Source organism: Myotis daubentonii, chromosome 17 (genome assembly GCF_963259705.1).
Source record: "Myotis daubentonii chromosome 17, mMyoDau2.1, whole genome shotgun sequence".
In the NCBI taxonomy this organism is placed as follows: Eukaryota; Metazoa; Chordata; class Mammalia; order Chiroptera; family Vespertilionidae; genus Myotis; species Myotis daubentonii.
In genome coordinates this window covers 53,453,187-53,480,183 of record NC_081856.1, presented here as the reverse complement: position 1 = coordinate 53,480,183, position 26,997 = coordinate 53,453,187, and the positions used below count along the sequence as shown (strand labels likewise).

Genomic DNA, 26,997 nt, shown 5'->3' with positions numbered 1-26,997 from the left:
CGCGGAGGGCCGGGCGGCGGCTCCACTGTCCCACTCCGCCCACCCTGCCCACCGACCTCTGCGGGCCCCAGCGCGGCCGCGGGTGCCCTCCTGCCGGACCGAGGGGCTGGGGAGCAGGGTCCAGCCTGGCGGGTGTGGTCGGGGTGGGGGTGCCATCTCCCTGTGAGGGGGCTTCCCTGGTCTGGCCTTTCAGCCGCCCTCTGCTGGCCTCTGGGTGGGGCAGGCAGGCCTCCTCGCTGCCTCCAGCCACTGTCCCTCCAGAAAGCCAGGGTGAGGGAAGCTTGGAGCTGGTGGGCCTGTACTGGGTGGGGTCCCTGGAGCCACTGGTGATTGGACAAGCCCCTCGGGAAAGTGAGGCCAGAGACGCTGAGTCTGGCCGTGGGGAGCAGCTCAGTTCCGGCCTCGCAGGGGGGCCGGGCTCTGCACAGCCAGGCGGGGGAGCTGGCCCAGGCCGCACCCAGCAAGCCAGGGGCGGAGAGGCCAGGCCTGAGTCCCTGTCTGCCCCCCACCCAGGGCCCCCAGAGGTGCAGCCACAGGGCCCCCCTTTTTGAGTCCGAGCAGAATGGGCCCAGGTGGGGGCACCTGGCTCCTGGGGGCCTGTGTCCCTCCCAGGGCCTCGCCATGTCCCCAGGGGCCCACCTTCCTGGGCCCACCTCCTCCCAGGGGAAGAAGTGAGGGCCTGGGAGCTGAGAGTGGGTGCAGGGTGCAGGGTGTGGCAGAGGGAGGCCCAATCAGGCGGGCCCCGAGGGGAGGCCGGGAAGGCGGATGCAGGTGGGAGGCAGCCTGGACGCAGGGCCCGGGGCTCCTATGCCAGCCAGCAGGTCCCAGCGACGGGGAGAGAAGGGTCAGTAAAGAGCTCTGGGGGTGTCCGAAGGCCAGTGACAGTCCCTGGGGAGCAGGGTCCTGGGGCAGACCATCCCCCGCCCGCCAGCCCCGCTCTCAACCCCTCCCCCAGCTGTGTCAGCAACCTCCAGGCACCTCGTCCTCAGCCAGGGAGGCCTGGTCCCACATCTGCAAGACCCACACGCAGGAGTGCTGAGCAGCCCTTGGCAGGCCCAGCACACTCAGACCCGCTCCCCCACGGCGCCCGGTCACCCCCTCCTCCCTGAGCCACCAGCCACCATCACCCGCACCCTCTGGTCCTCTAGGTCTGAGATGAGGACACCTGGTGGGCAGAGCCGGGCAGTCACCCACCGGACACCAGGCCGCGGGTCGCCTTCTAAACTCCAGCCCCCAAAACATCCACATGGCAACCAGGAGCCCCAGGCCGAAAGCTAGGGAGCGCAGGGACCCAGCATGGCCACCAGAGGGCACCGCAGTGCAGCCTGGACACTGGCCTCTGGGGCACCCCACCACCTGGCGGCCCTGCCCCCACTCTGCACACACACACACACACACACACACACACACACACAGCACAGGGTCCTGTTTTATTGCCTTCAAGTGTCCAGAACAGCTGACCACCCTCAGACCCACGAATCCAAGGGGCTGAGAACAGCTCAGGACAAGGGCTGCGGAGGAGGGGTCAGCCCAGTGGTTTAAAAGTACACCTGCCCCCACAGAAGGGGGAGGCGGGAGGGGAGCCGGGAAGGTGATGGCAGGAAGGCCAGGAACATGGCCCTGGACCAAGCCTCAGAGACAGACACAGGACACGGAGACAGAGGGACACAGAGCATGGAGACGGGACAAAGGGAGGATGGATCCGGAAAGTGGCAGACAGCCGGGTGGACACAGGGAGACAGACAGACAGCAGGCCTGCTCGGGCGGGGCTGGGCCCGGGAGGCAGGCGCGCCCAGGTGCCAGGGCTGGTGGGTGGGTGGGGGGTAGAGGGGGGAGGGGGGAGGGGGGAAGGCCAGATGGAGGTGTGGGGGCCCTCGGGCGCGGCCCACACGTGGTCCAGGTGGCGGACCGCCGTCAGCCCCACCATGAGGGCGATGCCCTGGGGGGAGGGGGACAGGTCACCACGTGGGGTCCCTGGACCAGGCTGGCCCCTCACGGGGGTGTAGACACTGAGGCCCAGAAAGAGAGGGGCAGGGCGGGCGGCCCGGGCCGGGCCCGAGGCGGAGCTACATGACGCAGCATTTGGTCCTGTGCGCGTGCGGCTCTTTGAACCGCAGCCTCTGCTTGGGCCGGTACTTCTCCAGGTAGGTGAGCTGCTTGCTGTTGATGGCTCCGCGCCGCTTCCTGGGAGACGGACAGGGTGGGGATCAGGTGGGACCCGGCTCGGCCACCCGCCCTGCCCCAGGAAGTGCCGGGCCCAGGCGTCCAGGCCACCGCCCAGATCACCCTCCCCGTCACCTGCTGCCACCCCACTGCCTTCAACTCGCCTGGCTGTCACCTCCGCCCAGCCGATCCCCGGCCTCACTACCTCCATGGTCCCCACACTCCCAAGGCCCCCTGTCTACCCAGGTAGCAGCCCAACTCCAGGCCATGGGCTCCTGAGGGCCAAAGGGTGGCGTGTGGACAAATCTCAGATCTGCCATCGGGCGGGAGGGAGGGACCCCAAGTGGCAGGGTGTGGCCCCCATCCCTACGCCCAGGACCGCAAACGGGGCCGTGGACTGGCTCTGGCCAATGACATGTGAGTGGAAGAGACACGCATGAGCCAGGCGAGGCTCCACCATGCTTTTCCCTGTGACCCAGCGACTGGCAACCAGACAGGTCCCATGAGCGGGGACACCTGTGTGGCTCCCAGTGGCCGGGAGGAGCCAGCTCGTTACTGCAGCACGGCCCAGCCTGTCCTGACTCACAGGGGGCTGAGGGACCACAGCCCAGAGGTGGGAGCAGCCCGGCCCTCCCCTCCCCCTCCCCTCACCCTACTCCTACCCCAGGAGGAGGGGGAGGGGACGTGGCCCTGGGTGCACTAGAACCACAATATGAGGCTGCATGGGACTGGGGAGCCCCTTAAACCTGGACCCCTGAGCTGTCACCAACCACCCCACCCAGCAGCCGCCACTCACTGTCGGATGAACTGGATGGCATCTTCATACTTCATCCCGCTCTCGATGAGCGCCAGTGCCACGAGGACCGGGGCCCTGGGGACAGACACAGGGCGGGTCACCCAGGCCTCTGCTCCCCCCACCCCCACAGGCCGCCTGCTGCAGACGCATGGCCCACGGCTGCCCTTGGCTGATGGCTGCCTGGGCTCGAGGCTCAGGGCGACCACCTGGGCCTAAACCCTATTTCGTCCCAGCCCTGCTGTGTGCCCTTGGGTGGGCCAGGCAACCTCTCTGTGCTGGGCTGAGGACAAGAGCTGGATACTCAGCTGTCAACCTTGCTCGGCCAGTCTTCCCTCTGCAAAGCTGGGTTGTCTTAGCCAAAAGCAGATTCTTTGTGTCTGCGGAGGGGCGAGCCTGGCAGCTCGGGGGCGCAGGGACGAAGCTGCCGCCACAGCAGGAGGGAGTGGGGTCAGACTTCAGGAGGGACTTCCTGCCTGCCAGCCGGGAGGCCCAGTCTGGGAACCCTCTGGAAAGGTCATCTGTGATGTGGGCTCCGCACCCACATCCGAGAGCGAGTCAGACCACGAGGTCCCCATGTCCACGCGAGCCCCCTCCTGGCCCCGCTCACCGTCCCAGGCCGGCCACGCAATGCACGGCCACGCAGCTGCCAGGGTCGTCGCAGAACTTGGCCTTCAGCAGGCTCAGCCAGTCCTCCACCACCTTGCCGGGCGGGGGGGCCCCATCGTCAAAGGGCCAGTCCTGCAGAGGGAGGAGCCTGAGGAGCCTGCCCAGGGGGGGCCCGGGGCCCAGCCAGCCTGTCCCCCCTCCAGACGCGGCAACGCCCGGGGAAAGCGTCTGCCTGGCTGCCCGGGTCTGACCGCGTCCTCTGCTGCGGGGAGAAGGGGCCGCGGGCTCCTGTGCTAAGAGGCCCGGGCACGCGCTGCCTCGATGCTTCCAAGCCCCGCGCGGTACAGCGAGGACCCGGGCCGCAGACCGGGAAGGGGCAGAGGCGGCACTCAGCCCGGCCGCTGGGACCCCGAACCCCAGATCCTTCTGCCCCCCCAGCGCTGAGCAGAGGTTCCCACGTGACCACGCCCAAGAGGTCCCGCGTGGCCAGCACCACCGGAGGGTCCCCAGCAGAGCTGGGCGGGGCCTGCTGGGCACCCGTTGTGCCTCCAGCCACGCCAGGGCCGCCCCGGCACAGCCACCTCCCTCTGCGGGGACGCGGGTCCCCAGGGCCAGGGACCAAGGAAACGGCCCAAGGGTCCCTCCCCACGGCCTCCCCGCCGGGCTCCCCAGGGCCCGCCAGGTGCGCCCGCCCCGCCTCCCTGCTGCTCCCGCTGCCCAGCGACGGCCCCACACAGGCGGCGGGTGCCGTGCGGGGAGGCCCTGCGGGGCGGGAGGAAGGGGGTGCCGGGGAGGTGACTCATGGAGGTCACACAGCCCGAGGCCTGGGCCTCCCCGAGAAGTGTCCTAGCACATGTGTAGCCCGGCACAACCAGGCGGGGGGCAGGCGGCACGCAGGGAGACCCCGGGTGCCGGCCCCACAGCGCCGTCCAGGACCGAGCCCCGCCCCGGACAGGGAGCCCCCCCGGGGCAGCAGCACCCCGCGAGCCTCACCCCCGACAGGGAGGCCCCCCCCGGGGCAGCAGCACCCCGCGAGCCTCACCCCCGACAGGGAGGCCCCCCCGGGGCAGCAGCACCCCGCGAGCCTCACCACCACGGTGATGCCGTCCTTCTCCAGCAGGGCCTTGTCGTACGTCACCTCGCACACGCGCACCACGGTGGTGGCCCCGTACTTCTTCAGGTCCTGGGGGCGGGGGGCGGGGGGGAGGCAGGGCTGAGCTGGGCGGGGCTGCAGGGCTCAGGGGTGGAACCCCCACCACCACCTCCAGAGGCCAGAGCCCCGGGGGAGGGCCATGCCTGCCCCCCACACACCCCCAGCCCACACCCCTGCCCCGCTCAGTGAGACAGAAAGGCCCGCGTGCACCGTGAAGCCCAGCGGCCTTTCAGGCTTGGTGACTTGCTGGGGGCAAGTCTCTCCTGGTGCCCTGGCCACTGCGCCCCGGCCGCCAGCAGGAGGCTCCCGCCCAGGCTCACGGTGCAGCCTCCCGCCTGTCGCTTCCTCCTGTCGCTTCCTCCCATCCGGCGCAAGGCCCAGGAAGACCAGGCGAACCTCCTGGGCCCCCAACAGGGACGGGACGCCCCACCCACACGTGGGCCCCCACATGCCCCCTCTCTGCGCAGCCCTCCCAGCCGGGGGCATGAATGGACCCGTCAAGGGGCACACCCAGACCCCACACTGACTGCGAGTCTGGGAGGAGCAGGGCACCCGAGGTGGGCGCAGCGGGCACAGTGGGCGCAATGGGCGCGGGCTGGGAGGGCGGCAGAAGGAGCTGGGCCCGCACCCCAGCGGGGAAGCCCGGGGAAAGGTCAGGGCAGTTCACACCCAGCCGGGGATATTTATACCCCGAGGGGGGGGGCAGGTGTCCCCTCCACGGCCTCAGGGGCGGCTCCACCCCACCTGCTCCGGCAGCTATTTTGGGGGCGGTGAGGCATCAGCTGCTGGACCGGCTCATGCGACAGGGACACTGGGCACAGCGAGGGCCGGACCCCACACCGCTGAGGAGTCAGAAGCAGGACGGGCACAGGGCTCGGAGGCCATGGGGCGCCTGGGTCCCCTGTGCCTGCAGCAGAGGGTGCTGCCACCAACCCAGGTCAAAGCCTGGAGCCCTAGTCTCACACTGACCCTTGACAATCATCACAGACTGACCCTTGACCCTGGGCTCACACTAAGCCCTGAGCCCTGAGTCTGGTCACACCCTGAGCCCTGACCCTGGTCACACGCTGAGCCCTGACCCTGGTCACATGCTGAGCCCTGACCCTGGTCACACCTTGAGCCCTGACCCTGGGCACACTCTGAGCCCTGACCCTGGTCACACCTTGAGCCCTGACCCTGGTCACATGCTGAGCCCTGACCCTGTTCACACCCTGAGCCCTGAGCCTGGTCACACCCTGAGCCCTGACCCTGGTCACATGCTGAGCCCTGACCCTGGTCACACCTTGAGCCCTGACCCTGGTCACACGCTGAGCCCTGACCCTGCTCACACTCTAAGCCCTGACCCTGGTCACACCCTGAGCCCTGACCCTGGTCACACCCTGAGCCCTGACCCTGGCCACACCCTGAGCCCTGACCCTGGTCACACTCTGAGCCCTGAGCCTGGTCACACCCTGAGCCCTGACCCTGGTAACACGTGGAGCCCTGACCCTGGTCACACGTGGAGCCCTGACCCTGGTCACACCCTGAGCCCTGACCCTGGGCACACATGGAGCGCTGATCCTGGTCACACGTGGAGCGCTGACCCTGGTCACACGTGGAGCGCTGATCCTGGTCACACGTGGAGCCCTGACCCTGGTCACACGTGGAGCCCTGACCCTGGTCACACGTGGAGCGCTGACCCTGGTCACACGTGGAGCGCTGACCCGACCACAGGCTGAGGGCTGTGCCCCGTCATCCGGGTCCTATTATCTCACGGGCCTCCGTGGTGAGGAGACAGCCCCTGTCCAGGGCGCCCACTGCCCCCCATTCGATGCTCACGCTCCTCTCAGGCCCAGGTCCCTGTGCGAGGAGGACCGGGCGCAAGCTGCAGGGGGAAGAGGCAGCGCACAGCCGGGCCCTGCACGCAGCAGGGAGCTCGCCCCACACCAGGCTTTTCCGGAGGGAGGGAGGCCCCGTGAGGGCCGGGGGCTCTGCAGACACACATGGCCACACCTGCTGGGGCTCCAACACCCGTCGCTGGCCACCCTCCGAGGGCACGGTCACTCTCTGGTGGCCAGCGGGGGCTGCGGTCCAGCTCCCCACACAGACAGCAGGGCCGGAAGCCCCAGCCCCGCCGGCCTCACCGAGGCCTCCCCAGAGCCTGGGCGTCCTGGGGCCTCCAGGGCGCTCCCCCACCTGCCTGACTCTAGGCTGTTTCAGGGCCGCTGCTCACCTGGGGGCCTCCCCCCTCCTTCCAGCTCAGCCCCTACAGAGGCCACACGCCAGCAAAGGGCACAGGGCTGCTCCCCTGCTTCTGAACCGGCCTCGGTGCAGGCAGCTGGAGTCCACCTGCCCACACGCCGGCCCCCAGGAGCCAGCGGATCCGCCGGCAGCCCCACCCCGAGCTCCCCGGGAGTCCCCCCTGCGGCATCAGGTAACCAGGGTGACAGCGACAAGTCGCTCTCGGGAGGCCGAGGGCAGCGTGGCCAGGCTCGCCGGCACCTTGCCCGCCGGCCACTCACCTCGATGAAGGTGCTGAGGGTGGCGTTGGTGGGGTTGTGCGTGATGAGGAACCGCATGTTCTTGTAGCTCACCTCCACGGGGGCCGGCCGGTTCATGCGGGCCATGACGGTGTGGGACACGGACGGAGGAGCCCCCAGCCCCCCACACCCGAGAACGGATCCCTGTGCTTGTCCAAGAGAGAGGAATTGCTTTAAAAACCTGCCCCCCCCACCCCGCACAAATATTGTGCAAATACTTGGGAGGGGGCAGGACGCTGCCCGGTGCGTGGATACTTAGAATACAAAACTCAACTCTTTAAAAAAAGAAAAGAAGACGCAGCCCCCCCCGGAAGGGAAGCGGCCGTCAGGCTCCTGCCCCTGAGAGACGGAGAATTACAAAAGAGCCGAGAGAGAAATCACCACGGAAACTCGGCAAAGAAAACGTCAAAAAGCCCCGCGTGCGTCCGGCTGTGCTGTCCGTGTCCAGCGCGGTGCCTGTGGCAGGGGACGAGGTCCCGGCATCGGTGGACGGGTGGCCAGTCCCCTTCTCTCAAAGGCCGGCCCCAAGCCCCGAGGACCAGAGGAAGCCAAACTGGAACTGAACCGAAAGGGCTGCTTGGGGTGGGGTCGCAGGCAGCGGCGGGCAGGCGGGCGGCGGCGTGGTGCTCAGTCCTGTCACGTTACCCCATGGGGGCACGGCGAGTCCTGGCAGGGCGCGGGCGGCTCAGGTGGCCCTGGGCCGGGCGGAGGCCATCGGCGGGCGAGGGCAATGGTGGGGGCCAGAGGCGCGGGGCCCCTCAGCAGCGGGCGCCGCAATGCTGGGCACGGCAGTGCTCAGAGCTGCCCCTCCCGGTCCTCTCCATGGATCCCAGGCTGGTCAGCAGGCGACGTCTGGGGACAGAGGCAAGGAGGAATGAGGGCAGAGGTCACGGGGCCCCCTGCCTCCCAGCCCGGCGAGGTTTCCCCGGGCCCTGCACAGGAGTGCGGGCCTCAGTTTCCCCATGGGAGAGCACAGGAAGGACAGCCCCTGTCAGGGCTGAGCCACGGCCCCGAGGGGACAGGAAGCCACCAGGACGGAGCGGAGAGGGACGGAGCAGAGAGGCGCGGAGGGAGGGGGATTTCAGGGTCCCTCTCACACCCAGGACAGGCCCCATCCGCTGTGGCACTGCTGAGCCAGGTGATTCTGGTGCGGCCGGTGTTCAGGGGATGGTGCTCAGGCTGGAGGCTGGGCGCTGGGACCCCTTGAGGGCGGGGAAGGAGGCCCCACTCGGCACCAACCACCGTAAGCGCCTCCACCCCAGCTGCTGTGCCCACAGGGCTGGCCAGGCACAGGGTAAACAAGCCGGGCTCGCCCTCTGAGAGCTCAGAGAGCCAGGGCAGCCCACAGCAGCCAGCGAGCCGCCCTCGGGCACATGCCCAGGCGGTGACAGCGCAGGCGGCCAGAGCAGGGTCACTCTGTGACGGGCCCCGGGGAGGAACGCTGCCCGACCACGGGCGCCATCGGGCCTCCACCCCCCGTCTCTTCCTTTCCGGGCGCTAAGGCCCCAGGCCTGGGCCCCGGCAACAGCAGCACCCCCACTCACACCCCACATGCGGGCCAAGGGCCTTGGGCATGTCACTGGCCTCGATTTCCCCATCTGCACCATGAGAGGCCAAACGATGCCCCTAAGGTCCCTCCAGCTGTGACCTGGGCGCCATGCCCACGCTCCTAGCCACTCGCCCAGCTCACTGGTCTCCGTGCCCCAACTTACCACCTCTTACCTCTGCCCTCGCCCCTGCACCCCTTTCTCCAGCTGCCCGCTAGGCGGGCAGGGCCCCTGGAGCCTCGGCCCAGGTGCAGGGAGGGCCCCCAGCCTGAGACGTGGGATGTTCTCAGCCAGCTCTGCTGCGCTCCCGGGCTCAGGGCGGATGCCACACCTCACTGCACCCTGCCCCCCGTGGGGACCCCAGGAGGGTTAAGCAGGGGTGTGGTGGCCCAGGAGGGGGAGAAAGGCAGAGAGAGGAATCCTGCCCTGGCTCGGCCGTCCGGCCTGCATCCCAGAGCCGGGAAGAGACAGCTGTGGACGCCCGAACACCAGCGAAAAAACACCTGTGCCTCCTGGGGCAGCGGAGGTCCCCTGTGCGTGCGTGTGCGTGTGTGTGCACGTACATGGGTGTTTACCAGAATGGAGAAGGGCCCAAGGAAGCCACCGGCCTCCAGGCCCTTCTCTGAGGGGCCGATGGCCACCTCCCTGCCCACCGTGGCCGGGCACCTGGGAACCCTGTGGGCGACAGCAGCTGGCCAGCTCAGGACCCCGGGCAAGTCCTCAGGGCCAAGGGCCACTGGGCATGGAGGGGCCTAGAGCCGCCCCACACTCCTGCCCACTTGAGCCTGAAGTTGCCACTTGTCAGTGGGGTCAGAGGTTAAACTGGCCAGGGCCAGGGGGTCTGGGGCAGAGGTTGGACCAAGGTCACCACCTGGCTTGGGTTCTTGCCACACCCCCAATTGTCTCTGCGGGGTCTGGGGCTCCCAGGCTCCCAGCCGCCCCACCCCCACCCCCCCACCCCCCGCGGGAGCCAACAGGGCTGCCCCGGGCTCAACAGGCCTGTGGCCACCCCCAGGGAGGGGCCTCCTCCGAACCACACCTCCTCCCCAGGTCTGGGAGCAGGATCCCCACAGGGCAGACCAAGTCCACCAGCCCCCACCCCCAGGCCCACCCCCTTCCCCAGGAGCCCATCCCCTCCCTGCCACCCCCCACCCCCGTCTAGAACGGCCGTCTCTGGAGGCCTGCTGGGGAGGCCCCTCAGCTCCCGCCTGCAGAGACCAGGGCGGGACAGAGGACCTCCCAGCAAGGCTCCCCCGCGGCGTTCTCCAGCTCAAGTCCAGGCGACAAGCGCAACTCCCAGCCCAGTTCACGGAGGTGGGACCCGAGGTCCGGCTCCTGCCTCCCGGGTTCTCAGCGGATGAGGATGAGCGCGGGTTAGGACCCCAGGGTGGCCGAGAGGGCCCAGCCCTCTGGCCCCAGAGCCCATGGGATCTGGGGGCGGCGATAGGACTAGGGCACAGGGGCGCCCCCGGAGAGGCCCGCGGGCAGGGCTGGGCCAGGGGGCTCGCGTGGGGGCTGCCCGTCCCGCGGGGCGCGCTCCCGGGGCGGGGCGCGTGGAGGCCGGTTCCGAGGGGGGCGGCCACCTCCCCAGGGCGGGGCTGGGGTCCTCCCGGCACGCCCCCCGCCAGGCCCCGCGCCCCGCTCACCCGAGCGCGCAGGCGTCCCGCCGCCGCCGCCTCCATCCGCACGGGCCGGGCCGGACCGGGGCCGGGGGGCCGGACGGGGCGCGGAGACCGGGAAGGCAGGGCGCTGGCTCCCCGGAGACTCCGCCGGCCCGCGCGCCCGGCTATTTATGGCGCCCGGGCATCACGTGGGCGGGAGGCCGGTGACCGGCTGGCGACCCGGCCTGTTGTGGCGCCCACACCTGCCGCCTAAATATAACCGCGGCCGCCGCGCCGCAAACAAAGGGGCGGCGGAGGGCCGAGCGCAGAGGAAGCGCCGGGAGGAAGGGGAAACGCAAGGGCAGAGGGAGGGCGCTGACCGCGGGGCGGGGCGGGCCCGCAGCCTCCCCCCCACCCCCACCCCGCCTCCCCTGCGCCCAGGACCCTAGGGCCCCGGCCCGGGACGCAGAGAGGAGACCCGCAGTCCCGGGGCCTCAGGGAATCCGGGCTGGCGGGGAGGGGGAGTTCCGGGGGGGGGCCCTCAGCACAGGCCAACGTTTTCTTGTTTATTTGTTGTTGTTTTAAATATATTTTTATTGATGTCAGAGAGGGAGAGAGAGAAGCATCCATGATGAGAGAGGATCATGGATCGGCCGCCTCCTGCACGCCCCACACTGGGGATGGAGCCCCCCACCCGGGCCTGTGCCCTGACCGGGAAGCCAGCCGTGACCTCCTGGGTCATAGGTCGATGCCCAACCCCTGAGCCACCCGGCCGGGCTGCACAGGCCAACGCTGAAAATGCAAAGGAGGTGCCCCTGGCCCCAGAGGGTAACCAGGCTGGCACCCCAGGATGAGGCCCCGCCTCCTGCTCAGGCCCCCCCGGCCTGCGCCCCTACTGTGTGCTCCACACCACTGTCCCTCCCCGAACCTCCGTGGAGGGGTGGGCGCTGTCGCTCTCCTCCCTGCCCCCAGTGTGCAGCAGGAAAGGAGGTGCTGGGAGCCACGCACAGGCCCCCCAGGAAGGCTGGGCCGGGTGCTGTCCCCACATGAGCTGTCCTCCAGGGCTCAGTCAAGACGCCCCCTCCCCAGGAGGCCCTCCAGGATTTTCCCAGGCAAAACTGTCCGCAGGGTCCTGGCGAACCTCCCACACGCAAATGCTCCTGGGATCAGGAGCCCCAAGAGTGGAGTGACAGCGTGCTGGTCCCCGCCCTGCCAGCCCAGAGGCCCTCAGGCGGGGTGGGGGTGTGGGGGGCGGGCAGGAGGGAAGGCCCCAGCCCACGGGTCCCGGGAGGCCTCGCTGGAAAGCCTGCTCCAAGCCCAGCGCCCCGACAGCCCGCCCGGCCCGTGCAATCAGCAGTCAACTCCGAGGGGCCCCTGGCCGGCACCCCCTCCAGGGCTCCTCGCCCCGCCTCCAGCAGCAACCCCCTGAGACAGCTTGGGACACTCAGCGTCCCACAGGGCTCCCCCGGCGCTGTCGCTGAGGGCGACCCAGGAGCGGTGCCGACACTGCACGCCGCGACCTAGGCTGTCGCCATATTGTGGCTAACGCAGCAGCTCAGAGAGCTCCAGGCACCTGCCCCTCACACAGCCGGAAGCAGGACCACAGCTGGGCTGGGGTTCGCTCATCCCAGCCGTGGCCTCTGGGCAAACGCCCCCCCACCCCCAGCCTCTTCCTCCCTCGTCCAGGTGACTGTCCCCTCGAGCTCAGGGATCCTGCACCCAGGACACGGCACCCACCCTGCTGCTCGGGCTGCAAACCTGGGCCCCCACAACCCTATCCCCCCTCGCCAGGGGCACCCATCCCGGCCAGGCCTGGGGGGCACCTGCTCTCCTGGCACAGCCCCAAGCCCTTCAGAGAAATCTATTTTTATCGGGCAGGAGCCGTTCCTGGCACCCTCCCAGAGCCAGCCCAGTCCACACGCTGCTAGGGGGCCTGAAGGGGAGGCCTGGGCAGTCCGAGCCCTCACCGACCCCCCCACCCGGGCCCCCAGGAAACCTTCCCAGAGCCCTCCCACTCCCCCACCCAGGGCCCATCCCACCTCCTTGACCAATGGCTGCTGCCTCCTTCCCTCCCACGCCCGTCCTGTCCCCTCTCCCTCCAGCCACATGCCCTTCGGAGGGGAGAGTCCCTGCCCCAGGGAAGGCCGGACCTAGAGGTTGTCAACTCCACCCTGCCCGCCCCCCCCCCCCCGCCACCGCGCAGAGCTTGGCATCAGGAGGGCCCCCCACTTGTTGTGCACAAATGACCCAACGTTCCGGGCAGAGGTCCAGATCTGGGAGCTGTCCAGGGCCCATCACGGGATCTCAGCCCCAAGGTCCAGAGGAACCTCAAAGGTCACCGACGCCATCTAATCCCCAGCGCGCACCCCCAGCTTGCTCGCTACTCCTTGGCAGCGCCTTCCGCCTTGGGCAACTCCCCGTTATCCGCCCCTCCCTCCGGGGCCTCCTGAGAGCTCCCTGCCGGAGAGGGACCTGCAGGAGGGGCTTCCCAGCAGAACCAGCTCCGCAGGCAGGCACTGCAGAGGCAGAGTCGGAGGATCAGGCAATCCAGAAAGGCTTCCTGGAGGAGGTGGCTGGGGGGGGGGGGGAGACAAGCTGCTCCTGAGGCCCAGAACTGCACCATCAGGGCTTGCCTGCCCGCTCTGACCCAGGGCCAGCGCTGGCCCTCTCTGGGGCCCGTGGCCTCCTCTGCACACGGAGACGCTGCCAGCGAGGAGAGCCACTTCCCGAGGCGGTGGCAGCTCCCGCTGGTCCCGGCACCCTGGTGGCCTGGAGGCAGAGCTGTAGGAAGCCGGCTTCCGTTTCCACGGGGCCTGGCACCCGTTCTACCCACCTGGATCTCGAGGTGGAGAAGACCCTCCGGGAGCTTGCAGCCGACCCACAGCCCCGCATGGTCACCCTCGCACCCACGGGGCTTCTGTGCTGCCGAGAGCCATGGTGCTGACCGGCCCACCATGCGCCTGCCCGCCGCAGCCACCCTCATGTGCTCAGCCACCAGCACTGCTGGGCCGGCCATGGCTCCCACCACGAGAGCTGGGCTTGCCACCTCCGCAGGCAGGCGGGGGCACGGCCGGAGCAGGGCGCGGCCTCCTGCCTGGGTACTTCGGGACCCTCGGGGCAGTTGAACCCGCTGACAGCTGGTGCCGTCTAAGCCGCCGGCTCCACAGCGACCTGCGCGGGTGACCTGCTTTGTGCCGGAGCCTGAAGGTTGTTGGATCAAAGGGATTAGAAGCTCCGTCACTTATGGGGGGGGGGGTGTCTCTGTCCCTGAGGCTCCGTGATTGGGGGGGGGGGGGCAGGTAACATGGCCCCAGAGGTTGCTGAATGGGTCAAAGGTTGACACTGGAGCAGGAGAGGGTGTGGCCGAATCCATCTCGACTAGTGGCCATGCCAGCGTGGACCACGTGTGGCAGCAGCTCCTGCCCCCCAGCACCGCCGAGGACACATGATCACGGGGTGACCTGGGCCAGCCCCGCGCAGGCCGCTGTCCCGAGCCATCATTCCCAAGCCCTGATTCCACTCCCGACGTGACCCGCTGCCCCTTCACCGTGACCGCTCGCATTCAACAAAGAGGACGCGCACCCGGGGCCGCACAACCATGGCCGAAAGCCAGGCCGGTCCCCCTGCCCTGTGACCACTTCCTGTCCCATGAGGCCGGGACCACCGCGGGGAGGCTGGGGGCACGTGGCCCAGCCTGAGCTCTGCGAGGGGCTTCTCCCCAGGTGACCCCTCACCCCGTCTGCCTGAGGGACCCCCCCGGGCTCCGAAAGGTCCCAGCCCTGCTGCTCATGAAATCCGCCCCGGGCCTCCAGCCACCCCCCGCCCCGGGCCTCCAGCCACCCCCCCTCCCACACCCTGGCCCCCCCATCCAGGGCCCCCTGAGCCTGCCGGAAGCCCCCCGGCCACTCACCGGAGTCCCAGGTCCTGGAGTCCCTCGGTGGCCGCGCCCCCAGCCTGGTTTTATCCCTGCCCAACTGCCCGCCCTCCCGCGTCAAGGCCCAGACCCCCGCCCGCCCCGAATCGGCCGGGAGCCTGGGGCGCTGGCAGGGGCAGCCCCAGGAGGTTCCCGCCGCCCAGCCTGTGGCTCCCGCCCCCGAGGGCGGCCAGCGGCTGGACAGGGGCGGCTGGAACACAGGTCTGAGGTCTCAGGGAGCACCCTGGTCCCAGGAGGAGGGAGGACAGCCCCTCCCCCATGGGGCCCGGCTCTGGGGCCCTCCGGGGGCAGGGTAGTCCCCAGGGCCCTGTAACTGCAGGAGCCAGAGCTGGAGGGGCAGGAGGGGCAGGAGGTGCAGGCACAGAGCCAGGAGGGAGGGGAGTCCAGGCACCAAGGCCCAGGCTTGCAGCTGGGGGGAGGGGCCGCCTAAGCTCTCCCCAGGGCCCTGTCCTGTCCCCACCTGCTGTGGGCTGGGAAGGGGGCCCTCTCCTTGCTGGGCAGGCTCACTCCAGCACACCCACCTGCCCCCCAGAAACAGTCCCCCTCAACCTAGCCCCCCGTCCGCCCCCGCCCGCCCCGGGGACCGAAGGGTCTCTGGTCCAGGTGGCAGCCCAGTTTCCCAAGCGCCCTGAGCCCGAGGCATCAACCATCCTGGATCAGCCACTTCCTCCCGAGGAAGGAGGGTGAGGTCAGCCGGGGGGACTTAGCCCGTCCCACCCAGGCCAGTGCTGGGCTCGGAGGAAGTGGGAACCCCACCGTGGGGGAGGGGCTGTTCCTGCCTCCCAGGCCACGGTCAGCGGCCCCTCCCCCCCAGGATGCCGGCCAGGTCATGGTGACCTCCGGGAGGGTGAGGCCCTCTCCCTTGACTCTGGATGGGGTGTGGGGGGATCCCAGGCCAGTCCAGCCCCGTAGAGTGATATTTGGGGGGGCAGAGGGAGGCCACCAAGGAGTCCATGCTGTGCCTGCCCCCAGGGGAGCTATGGGGGCAGTAGCTGGAGGAGGGGCTCACCTCGTGCACCCGGACCTCCCCCTACCCCCCCCATCGGCGCCCCTGAAGGGCAGGGCTGTGTCCAGCCCCCTGTGAGCAGCCCCTAGGTGGAGACACACCCTGAGGGTCACCGTCCACAGCGGACAGGACAGTCAGCGGCTCGACAGGACTCCCAGTGCCCACGGCCACCTCCCCGCACGCTCGGGAGTCCCTGTGGACACGGCCCGACATGTGTACACAGAGATGCCCACCACAGCCTGGTGCCACCAGGCCGCACCCCCCCGTGCCCTGGGGCCCCTGCCCTCCTGCACCCAGGAGCCACCACCAGCCGGACGTCGGACCGGACAGGGTGAGCTCTGGCCTCACACTGCCGGGCCCCGCCCAGCCCTTGATGTTCGCCTCCCAGATGGGCTGCCCACCTTCCTGAGCCCAGGGGCCCCGCCTGGGTCCCCAGAGGGCTGAGCCGCCGGCCAGAGCCTCCCACGGCCCCTGGGCCCATCCTGCCCCTCCTGGCCCAGCCCAGCCTGGAGTGGCCGCATCCATCCCTGGTCCCAAAGCCTCGGCCTCCTTCCAGGTGGGGTCCTAGGCCTCACACCCACAGCCCACACCTGCACTTGCACACCCCCCGGGCTGACCCCGGGCGGCTGGGGGCACTGTTCTGTCGGCCCGCGGTGGCCCGCCCCCAGCTGCCCTGCTGCGGAGCCCCCAGTCCCTAGGCCAGCTGTCTCGGGTGTTGGGGGCAGCTTACAGCCCCCCGTTATTCTGGAACATGGGCGTCGGACCGGGAGTTCCGTGTCCCCAGGATTCCAGACGGAGGAACTGACCTCCTAAAGGCCACCCTGGCCTTGGCGTTAACCCTGTGCCCACAGTCCCAGGCTCTCCTCCTGGCCCTGGCGGCTGGCACCGGCTCCTGGCACCCGCACCACTTCTCCAAGGCCCCGAAGGCCGTGCCCGGAACGGGTGTGGCGTGCCACGGGACATGGAGTTTCGGGACCCACTTGGAGCTACTGGCTCCTCAGAGGCACTTGAAAGCCCCTCCCCCGGCCCCCCCCCCACACACACACACACACTCAGCTGCCCAAGAATGAGGAGACCCCAATCCCGTCCCCCGAAAGCTCAGGCCCCTCTGGCTCACCAGGCATCACCCACCTCCTGTGAGGCACATAGGACCCTCCTCAGGCAAAGGGGCCCCAGGGCACCAACCAGGCCCCAGACTGGGTGCCCGCGCACTGGGCCCGGGGCCGGGGCCTCACAGAGGGTCCCTGTGGCCCGACAGTCCCTCTCGCTGGCCAGGAGGAGGCTGCCCACCCCTCCTTGCCTGCAGGACCTGCACCCACAGGTGCCAGCCCTCAGGTGCCCATGGGGGTGCATGGTCCGGAGGGCGGGGGCTGGGTGCACACGCGATGGGTGGTCCCCAGTGAAGCCGGCTCTGCAGCAAGGCCTGGGAGCTCACTGGACCCGCTGCTCCCACCTGCGTGGACCAGGCCTTGGACCCCAGCCTCTCTCTACCGAGGGCAGCGGAGGCACAGGGACAGGGCCCTGAGCAGGGGAAGGGTGTCACCCTGCAGGCCCTCCGGCCACGCCCCACCTGGCAGCAGGGTCGGACCTCACCCAGCACCTCAGGCAGCGATGCCCGTGCCCACCCAGCCACCCGGTGCCCACTCGGGAGAGGAGCAAGCTGGCCTGTCCTCAGACTTAGTGCCTGGTCAGCAGGGCGCCCCGGGACCTTGTGGGTAACCCTCCTGCTCACCCCCCCGCCGACCCCCAGAAGCCTGGCCAGAGCGGGAGTCCGGCGCACTTGGCCATCGCAGGAGAGGAGCCTGCGGCCTGGCCGGAGCGTGGGCTGCCCACAGCTCTGAGTCCACGCTCAGCCCCTGCCCAGCCCACAGTGCCTCGTGCATCCCACCAATGTCCCTTCCGTGGGCCCGTGTCCAGTCCTGTGAAGGGGGAGGAGGGGGCGTGAGGACCCCACATCCATCCCCAGCGCAGCCCCGGAAGGCACAGTCGCCCCATTTTTGAGGCCCGGGCTCTGTAGTCATGACTTGCCTCAGGCCTCACAGCTGGGGGCGGGGCCAGGATCCGGACCCAGGGGGTGGCACCTTCTCTGCATTTTTCTCCTTAAAACAGCCCTGGAAGGGGAGGGTGAGCCCCAGCAACACCCCCAGATGTCAGGGCTCCAGGCGGCCCCTCACCCAGCTCTGTTCCCCGAAATCCCGCCCCCCTGCCCGGCTGGAGCACAAGGCCGGGGGGGGGGGGCAGCAGGAAGGGGGAGCGGTATCCTGGAGGTGGCCAGGGCCGCTGGCCAAGGGCCAGGTGGACGCACGTCAGCGGAGCCTGCGGGAGCCGCGGGAAAGGGCTCTGACCTGGCGGCAGAGGCCCGGCCAGCGAGCGCGGCCTCGGCCGGGCTGCCAAGCGGGCGCGGAAGGTCACGGCTATTTCTGGGTTGGTCTGGCAGCGAGATGCAGACCCCCCCACCCAGTGCCCCCAAAGAGCCAGTGCAAAAGGGGCGGCTGAGGCCCAGAGAGGCGGGTGCTGTCCCCAGGACGCACAGCATGGGGGCCGCAGCCACCCCAGGTGCCCAGGTCCTGCTGGGGGACCTCACGGCTGCCCTTTGCTCTCGGACCCACGCCCCTTGAAGAAGAGGGTGGGGACGGGACAGGCGAGGGACTCACTTCAGCGGCGGCCAAGCTGTGCCCACAGCACCCCCTCGGCCCCTGGGCGACTCTGTGAGCCCCTCAGGGGCACGGACCGGAGGCTCAGAGCCAGGCCCAGCCCCACACCATGTAAAACTCACCCGCCACCGTAGGGGGGGACCCGGGACAGATCCCCACAGACTGGGAAACAGGCCACACCCATGGGGGGAGGCGAGGGCCAGTCCCTAAGCCTCCACCTCACTCTGCAGTACTCACCTCCGATGAGGCACCTGCTGGGGCAGAAGGAGGCGCCCTGCGCCCCGCACCCCGCCAGCGCCAGCCGCGCCCTCTGCGCTCTAAGAAAGTCCCCGCGCTGGGAGCCCAGGGCAGGGCGGGTAATCCTATTTCGCAGACTTTAACCCAGAGCCTGCTCAAGCCAGATTGTGGGGGCAGGGGAGGGCTCCTCACGTTTGCAAATTGAGTGAAAATTCACAGCACGTGACATGCGCCATCTTAACTGTTTTGAAGTGTACACTTCGGTGCATTTTCAGTCCGTTCGGGGTTTTGTCATTGGCACCACCTCTAATTCCAGAACATTCCCAGCACCAGGGAAAGGAACCCCACATCTGCTAGCAGTCAGCTCCCCGCCCCCTCCTCCAACCCGTCAACCACGCAGCCACTTTCTGCCCCCGAGGATCCCCTGTTCTGGACATTTCACGCCAGTGTAGCCACACGTGGCGTGGTCTCCCGTGGCTGGCTTCCGCCTCGCAGCAGCATGCCGTCCGGGGCCGTCGCCTGGTGGCAGCGTCAGAACATTACCTTTTTCCTGGCTGCGTAATAGTCCACGGTGGAGGAACCACCTTTGGCTGCCTGTTCTTTGGCTGATGGACGCTCGAGTCACTCAGGTCTCCTTGCCTTTCACCCTCGGGGACTGAGGGCATCAGGTATGCGGCCAAAGAACTCCCCCTGCACCCGGCCGGCGTGGCTCAGTGCTTGAGCGTCGACCTATGAACCAGGAGGTCACGGTCAGAGCACATGCCGGGTTTTGGGTTCCATCCCCAGTGTGGGGCGTGCAGGAGGCAGCTGATCAATGACTCTCTCTCCTCATTGATGTTTCTATCTCTCGCTTCCTCTCTGACATCAATAAAAATGTATTTTAAGAAAATGAAAAGGCCCCCTCCCTCTCTTGCCTGTCCTGGTCCACCTGGTACCTCCTCACAGGCGCACTCGGCCCAGCGGGTCAGGCCGGCTCCGCTCAGACCTGCGGTCAGCCTGGCTCTGCCTTGGGAGGTGGCCAGGCCCCTGCAAAGGGGACCCCACACCCCGAGGGCAGCTGCGAAGCTGGGTCGTGATGGACACACAGTGTATGCTTGGGAATGGCCAGCGACCCTCCCGGGACACGCCCGCGGTCGCCTGTCCTCCGCCCACCGCTGGCCCCGGAACACGCACTGTGGCCCAGGCCGGCCGAGGGACACGCCTCCCGGCAGCATCTCCGGGATCCCAGATCTGCCCCAAGCCCTGGTTCTCACGCTCACTTCCTCCCGGGGGTGGGGAGACTCGCGCTGGCCCCGAAACCCCAGCAGCTCTCAGGGCGGGCTCTGCCCATCAGGACCCTGAGCCAGAGGCTTCCGAGGAAGGGGGGAGGGGAGGGGAGGGAGGGGAGGGGACGGGACGGCTGGAGCTGCTCCTTGGCCTCCCCGTGCCGGCCGGGCAGGGCTGTCTGGCCCCCCCGGGTCTGTCTAAAGGACAGAGGCCTGGGCGGGCACAGGGCCCCACAGGGGTCAGCGTCCTCCCTAGCCGGGGGCCCAGCTGGCAGTGTCTGTGGGAACGTCCCAGGCCCAGCCGGCCACACTCGGGGCGGTCAGTGGGCATCGGGGCAGCTGGGCACCTCCCAGGGGTGGAAGCCCAGGCCCTGACCCGGCAGGGGGGTGGGGGAGGGGTGGAAGGTGTGGGGGGGGGCTGAACCCATCCAGGCCCCCCGCCCCACACACACACCCCACCCCCCTAACATCCCTCTAACTGCTGGGGCTCGGGGTGCAGGGGCCTCATCCGTGGCCAGAACGGTGACTCCGGGGGCCAGGTCCCCGCTGGACCTCTCCTGGGGCTTGTGTGTGGACGGGGGAGCTGACGGGTGGACGGACAGATGGGCACACTGAGCAGTTCAATCTATGCTCCAGCCACGTGGGCCCGGAGCGCCCAGCTCTGCCCACTCTGTGCTCATTCCCTGCCCCCAACACTCCACCAGGGACCCCCGGCCGCTGGCTGTCCTCTGTCCTCACAGGCCTGAGGCCCCTGGGGACAGCCCTTCCGGTGGCTGCCTGCCAGGAGGTGGGGGAGGGGGGGCAAGGCCTCCAGATGGCTTCCCTCCCTGCCCTGCAGGGCGCGTGGGAACAGCCCCACCCACGGGGGCGGGGGAGGCTGCAGCCCCCGTCCATCTGCAGGGCCCTCCCACGCGTCCGGGCCCCCTAACATCCCCAGAAAAGGGCTCCACACCCTCACTGACAGAGGGGTAAACTGAGGCACAGTTTCCCACCAGGCTCTCCTATCCTCGCCAGCCAGCCTGTCACCACACCAGCGAGGCAGCCCCTCTCCGCCCATTTCATGGGTAGGGAAACCAAGGCCAGAGAGCAGAGGGTCTCGGTGGCTGTGCGGGGAGGTCGGCTCCCCCACCCCACACCCACCTGGGGGCTCCTCTCTGGCCCCCTCTGTGAGGGAGGGCACAGCCCGCCAACACAGGGCTGCCCAGGGCACTGCTGCCCCTGCCTTCACCCAGCCCACTTCCCTCCCTGCCTCTCTGCAGGGGTCTCCGCCTCCCACCCCCAGCCTGTGCGGGCATCTGCACTCCCGCTCGCGGACACCCCCAGAGCCCTGGCGCACGGCAGTGAGAATTCCTGGGGACGCCACGGACTCTGGGGTTAGGACCCCAGCAGCACTGATCCAATGCTGTCCCTCCCCCACCTGAAGTCCCGGGCCTGTCACTGACAACCTGGCAGAGAGGGAAACTGAGGCACTAGGGCCCAGGCCTGCTCGCACGGGGCGGACGCAGCAGCGGAAGGAAGCGGGCCGCGGGGCTCAGGCGGCTGCGCTTAACCACCAAGGCCACCGGCTTGGTCCTGACTCCGCCACCCAGGCTGCTGTGAGGCCCGCGGTCCGTCCGAGCTCCCATTCTACAGGCGAGAACACTGAGGCTCAGGAAGGACGGGGGCGGGCCCAGGGTCCCCCCGAGAGGCCGGGCAGGCCAGGGCCATGCGGAGGGGACAGTGGGTCATTGTGGAGGACCTCGGGCACCCCCCGGGCACCCCCTGAGCTCCAGATGGCAATTCCCAGCAGATGGGCCCGTGGGCAGCGGCCAGAGAGAAGGGAAGCCCAGAGGACACTCGGCAGCTGCCCCCTGGGAGGTGAAGGAGGGAAATGTTTGCTTTGGCAGAGCCGGACCAGGGAGGGAGCGCGGAGGGCCCGGGGCCGGGCACCGAGGGGCGGGCGGCGTGGCCGGGCAGGTGAAGCCCCCTGCGTGTGCCACGGGGTGACGGTGGACCACCCCAGCCACGGGGAGCCCTCTGCACCCTCCGGCCTCTGTGCCTTTCCAGGAAGCCTGAGTCACAAGAGGGGCCCCAGAGCCAGGAGAGCGGCCGGTCCCATGGGAAGCGGACGGGGCAGGGCCGCCTGCCCGCCAGCCCGCCCCCTGCATCTGCGCCAGCCCAGCGCGGGGTCCCAGCTAGCCAGGGCGTGGGAACAGCTCCTGCAGCTCCCAGGATGGGGGCGGGGGGGGGGGATCTGGCGAGCAGGTCAAGGCCCCTTCTGCAGAAGGGAAAACTGAGACAGAGGAGAGCCTGCCACCCAGTCAGCGTGGCCGGGCAGCCCCTAGGGGAGCTGGGGGCCCACAGCTGTTCCTGCGTCCGCGGCCAGAGCCCTGCTCCTACACGTCAGCCCCCACCGAGCGCCCGAGACCCCCACCCCTGGGCCCCGGGAGCCTACCTCCCGATGCCCCGCTTCTAGGGCCTCCCCGGGGAAGTTGGACCCCTTTGGGCGCTGCTCCATCCCACCACCCTGTTCTAGAACACTCTGCAGCCCCTGCCGCCGCGTCCCCCAGAATCCGGGTCCTGGAGTGGAACCACAGCATCCTGCAGTCTGGGGGCTCAGACCTCCCACAGCCACCAGCAACGGCGCTCCCTCGGGGACCCCAGAACCCCCCAGGGCACCTGTGCGCACCACAAAGAGCATCCGGGGTGCTGCCCAGTGGGCAGCCCTCGGGCGGATCCGGGCCCTGGCTTGCTGGTGCAGAACAGCGACCCACCCCAGGCCTCCCAGCCGGAGAGTGGGACCCAGAACCCACCCTCCGGGCCGGCCCCCCCACTTCTCAGGCTGCCGGCAGCTCCTGAGCACAGGGCACGAGGGTGCCCCCTGCTGGCCACCGCCCGGCCGCCCCTTCCCACTCGGCCCCATGGACCTTCCAGGGTCCTGTCTCCCAAGGGTGGCCCCTCCCGGGCTCAGCCAGGCTCAGTCCGGACACATCAGAAAGGCGGTGGCCCGACCCCCAGGCCGTGGGGGCGGGCGCCGGCCGGAGCAGCGGGCTCAGGGCCGAATGGTGGCGTTTCTCCTGCGCTCCCAGCCGCCGTGAGGACAGCAGACGGGGTGTCTGTCACCCTCACGTTCCTGGCATCAGGGTGGGGACCGTCCTCAGTTCATCCCCTGGCCTCAGGCTACCCGCCCTGCAGGGAGGGCCGCACCCCCATCTGCAGATTGGGAACGTGAAGCTCAGTCCCGGCAGAGCTGGGATTCGAACCCGGGGCTGGGAGGCCAGAGCCGCACCACTGCTGAGAGGATGGTGGCAGGAAGGGAGCTGAGAGGAATCCCGGCCCTCAGAGAAGGCAGACGGCGGGGGAGGCTGAGCAGGGAGAGGTGGAGTCAGAGCACAGGCCTGAATCCCCAGTCCTTCCCGCCCACCTGGCCTGCACTGCCCCCTCCCCGCCCACCTGCCCCTGCACTGACCCCCTCCCCGCCCACCTGCCCCTGCACTGCCCCCCTCCCCGCCCACCTGCCCCTGCACTGACCCCCTCCCCGCCCACCTGCCCCTGCACTGCCCCCTCCCGCCCACCTGCCCCTGCACTGCCCCCATCCCGCCCACCTGGCCTGCACTGCCCCCCTCCCCGCCCACCTGCCCCTGCACTGACCCCCTCCCCGCCCACCTGCCCCTGCACTGCCCCCTCCCGCCCACCTGCCCCTGCACTGCCCCCATCCCGCCCACCTGCCCCTGCACTGCCCCCCTCCCCGCCCACCTGCCCCTGCACTGCCCCCCTCCCCGCCCACCTGCCCCTGCACTGCCCCCCTCCCGCCCACCTGCCCCTGCACTGCCCCCCTCCCGCCCACCTGCCCCTGCACTGCCCACCATCCCAGGAGCAGGGCTGGGAGCAGGCCCGGGCTGGGTCGGGCAGGCGGGAGGTGGGTCGGAGGAGGATCCGGCAGGCGGATCTGCGGGGAAGCGGGATCAGCAGACCAGCTCTGAGGACAAGGACAGGTGGGAGCTGAGTGGATTTCCAGAAAGCAGCCCGCAGGCCAGCAGCCTGGCCCGGAAGGGGCGGGGCCACAGAGGAGGGGCCCTGGCCAGGCAAGAACCAGCCTTGGGCAGCGGGGGGTAGCGCCAACAGCAGCTTTTGAGCCCCCGACGCTGGGCTGCACTTGAACTGCTCCCCGCCTCAGTTTCCCCATCTGTCAAGTGGGGCCATAGTGTGTGAAGCCGCCTCCTCAGACTCAGGCCGCCGCGTGGCTCAGGGGGAGCGTCCACTGTGAACGCGGGAGGAGCTCCCGGTTCCCGTCCCGCCAGGCACCGGCCCGGCTGCGGGCTCCATCCCCAGTGCGGGGCGCGCAGGGGGCAGCCCGTCCATGATCCTCTTCCATCGCTGATGTTTCTGTCTCCCTCTCCCTCTCCCTTCCTCCCTGAAATCAATAAAAATATTTAAAAACAACAACTTAGTGTTGAAATTGGAGTAACCACCTGTCCTCCCTCTCGGGGTCCCAGCGGCTTTGCGGGGAGTGCGGGCTCGGGCTCCCCTGAGGGTGCCGTGGCCGGGGCCACAGGGAGGGCCCCCCGGGCAGGGAGCTGCCAGGTCTCACTGTCCGGCGGGCAGCTCTGAGGGGCGGTGGGCTGGCTTCCCCGGGCCGAGCAGCCCAGAGCAGGCTACACACACACACACACACACACACACACACACACACACACACACACATGTGCACACACACACATGTGCACACACACGCACACGCACACATGTGCACACGCACACATGTGCACGCACACGCACACATGTGCACACGCGCACACACACACGTGCACGCGCACGCGCACGCACACATACACACACATACACACACGTACACGGTGTCCACGGGGGCGCAGCCCCCCCCCCCCAGTCAGTGGGGAGGGCAGGGCAGGGGGGCCTCAGGGGCTCTGCCCGGAAGACCGGCAGCTGCAGGGTGGGCTCGGCTCCCGGGGGCGGAGGGTCTTCCCTCGAAGGGCCACTGTCCTCCAGCCCAGCGTCCTGAGGCCGATGGTGGGCCTGGGAGCTTCAGGGACCATCTGAGGGGGCTCCCGAGGGGCAGGGTCCCCTAAGCCTGCTGGCTGCTCCACACCAGCCGTGGTTCTGAGCGTCCTGAGCGCTCCTGCTGGGCTGCCCTGGGGGCTGCAGACTGGAGCCAGGGAGCCCCCCCGGACAGCCCCCCTCGGACAGCCCCCCTCGGACAGCCCCCCTCGCACAGCCCCCCCCAGACAGCCCCCCTCGGACAGCCCCCCCCGAGACAGCCCCCCTGGGACAGCCCCCCTCGCACAGCCCCCCTGGGACAGCCCCCCTCGGACAGCCCCCCTCGCACAGCCCCCCTGGGACAGCCCCCCTCGCACAGCCCCCCTCGCACAGCCCCCCTCGGACAGCCCCCCTGGGACAGCCCCCCTGGGACAGCCCCCCTCGGACAGCCCCCCTCGGACAGCCCCCCTCGCACAGCCCCCCTCGGACAGCCCCCCTCGCACAGCCCCCCTCGCACAGCCCCCCTCGGACAGCCCCCCTGGGACAGCCCCCCTGGGACAGCCCCCCTCGCACAGCCCCCCTGGGACAGCCCCCCTCGCACAGCCCCCCTCGGACAGCCCCCCTCGCACAGCCCCCCTGGGACAGCCCCCCTCGCACAGCCCCCCTCGGACAGCCCCCCTCGCACAGCCCCCCTCGGACAGCCCCCCTCGCACAGCCCCCCTCGCACAGCCCCCCTGGGACAGCCCCCCTCGGACAGCCCCCCTCGGACAGCCCCCCTCGCACAGCCCCCCTCGGACAGCCCCCCTCGGACAGCCCCCCTCGGACAGCCCCCCTGGGACAGCCCCCCTGGGACAGCCCCCCTCGGACAGCCCCCCTCGGACAGCCCCCCTCGCACAGCCCCCCTGGGACAGCCCCCCTCGCACAGCCCCCCTCGCACAGCCCCCCTCGCACAGCCCCCCTCGGACAGCCCCCCTCGGACAGCCCCCCTCGGACAGCCCCCCTGGGACAGCCCCCCTGGGACAGCCCCCCTCGGACAGCCCCCCTCGGACAGCCCCCCTCGCACAGCCCCCCTGGGACAGCCCCCCTCGCACAGCCCCCCTCGGACAGCCCCCCTCGCACAGCCCCCCTGGGACAGCCCCCCTCGCACAGCCCCCCTCGGACAGCCCCCCTCGGACAGCCCCCCTCGCACAGCCCCCCCAGACAGCCCCCCTCGGACAGCCCCCCTCGGACAGCCCCCCTCGCACAGCCCCCCTGGGACAGCCCCCCTCGCACAGCCCCCCTCGGACAGCCCCCCTCGCACAGCCCCCCTGGGACAGCCCCCCTCGGACAGCCCCCCTCGGACAGCCCCCCTGGGACAGCCCCCCTCGGACAGCCCCCCTCGGACAGCCCCCCTCGGACAGCCCCCCTCGCACAGCCCCCCCAGACAGCCCCCCTCGCACAGCCCCCCCCAGACAGCCCCCCTCGGACAGCCCCCCCCGAGACAGCCCCCCTGGGACAGCCCCCCTCGGACAGCCCCCCTCGGACAGCCCCCCCCGAGACAGCCCCCCTGGGACAGCCCCCCTCGGACAGCCCCCCTCGCACAGCCCCCCCAGACAGCCCCCCTCGCACAGCCCCCCCCAGACAGCCCCCCTCGGACAGCCCCCCCCGAGACAGCCCCCCTGGGACAGCCCCCCTCGGACAGCCCCCCCCCGAGACAGCCCCCCTGGGACAGCCCCCCCCGAGACAGCCCCCCTCGGACAGCCCCCCCCGAGACAGCCCCCCTGGGACAGCCCCCCTCGCACAGCCCCCCTCGGACAGCCCCCCTCGGACAGCCCCCCTCGGACAGCCCCCCTCGCACAGCCCCCCTGGGACAGCCCCCCTCGGACAGCCCCCCTCGGACAGCCCCCCTCAGACAGCCCCCCTCGCACAGCCCCCCCCAGACAGCCCCCCTCGGACAGCCCCCCTCGGACAGCCCCCCTCAGACAGCCCCCCTCGCACAGCCCCCCCCAGACAGCCCCCCTCGGACAGCCCCCCTGGGACAGCCCAGGAGCACGGGCATCGCGCTGAGGCCGGCTGCTGGCGTGGGCACGGCGTGGGAAGAGGCTCCTGTGCCTGCAGAGGTGGGCGGCCGGGCGTGCCCCTCCGGCTCCGCACCGGGAGGCCCCGCGCCAGGCCGTGCACAGCCGTGTCCTCACCCAGGACCCGCAGCAGCGTCCGAGGCCCCGGCGCATGGCCCGGGCCCCACAGGGAGGAGCCCGGACACCTGCCCACCCACGGTCCGGACGGGCAGTTAGAGGCGGAAGGCTTGGGGGGCAGCGTGCAGCGCGGGCGCCCCCTTGTGGTGCCTGTGGGCAGGGCGGCCGCAGGGTGAAGAAGGGCCTCTCCCAGCCCCGGGACTTTCTGCCCTCCTCCCCTCCTCCCCTCCTCCCCTCCCCCTCTTCCCCTCCTCCCCTCCTCCCCTCCTCCCCTCCCCCTCTTCCCCTCCTCCCCTCCTCCCCTCCTCCCCTCCCCCTCTTCCCTCCCCCTCCTCCCCTCCACCCCTCCCCCTCTTCCCTCCCCCTCC

General features: G+C 70.1%; 2 protein-coding genes across 4 annotated transcripts in view; both read right to left on the bottom strand.

The window, feature by feature from the left end:
- The window catches only part of DENND3 (DENN domain containing 3), a 210,458-nt gene that overhangs the window by 65,861 nt on the left and 117,600 nt on the right, over positions 1-26,997 (bottom strand). The gene's annotated exons all lie outside the window — the stretch shown is intronic.
- PTP4A3 (protein tyrosine phosphatase 4A3) lies at positions 1,412-10,698 on the bottom strand. 3 transcript variants are annotated; one of them, XM_059672482.1, is made up of 6 exons: positions 10,431-10,698; positions 7,220-8,089; positions 4,608-4,748; positions 3,567-3,697; positions 2,960-3,034; positions 1,412-2,184 (listed from the first exon to the last, which is right to left on the bottom strand). In XM_059672482.1, the coding sequence occupies exons 2-6, from the start codon at positions 7,322-7,324 to the stop codon at positions 2,067-2,069; spliced, it is 570 nt and encodes a 189-aa protein (XP_059528465.1). In that variant the 5' UTR covers positions 7,325-8,089; positions 10,431-10,698; the 3' UTR covers positions 1,412-2,066. The 3 variants fall into 3 exon arrangements, with proteins under 3 accessions (XP_059528465.1, XP_059528468.1, XP_059528467.1); XM_059672485.1 differs by having other exon boundaries at positions 4,656-4,748; positions 10,431-10,689; XM_059672484.1 differs by lacking the exon at positions 10,431-10,698 and adding an exon at positions 8,337-8,480.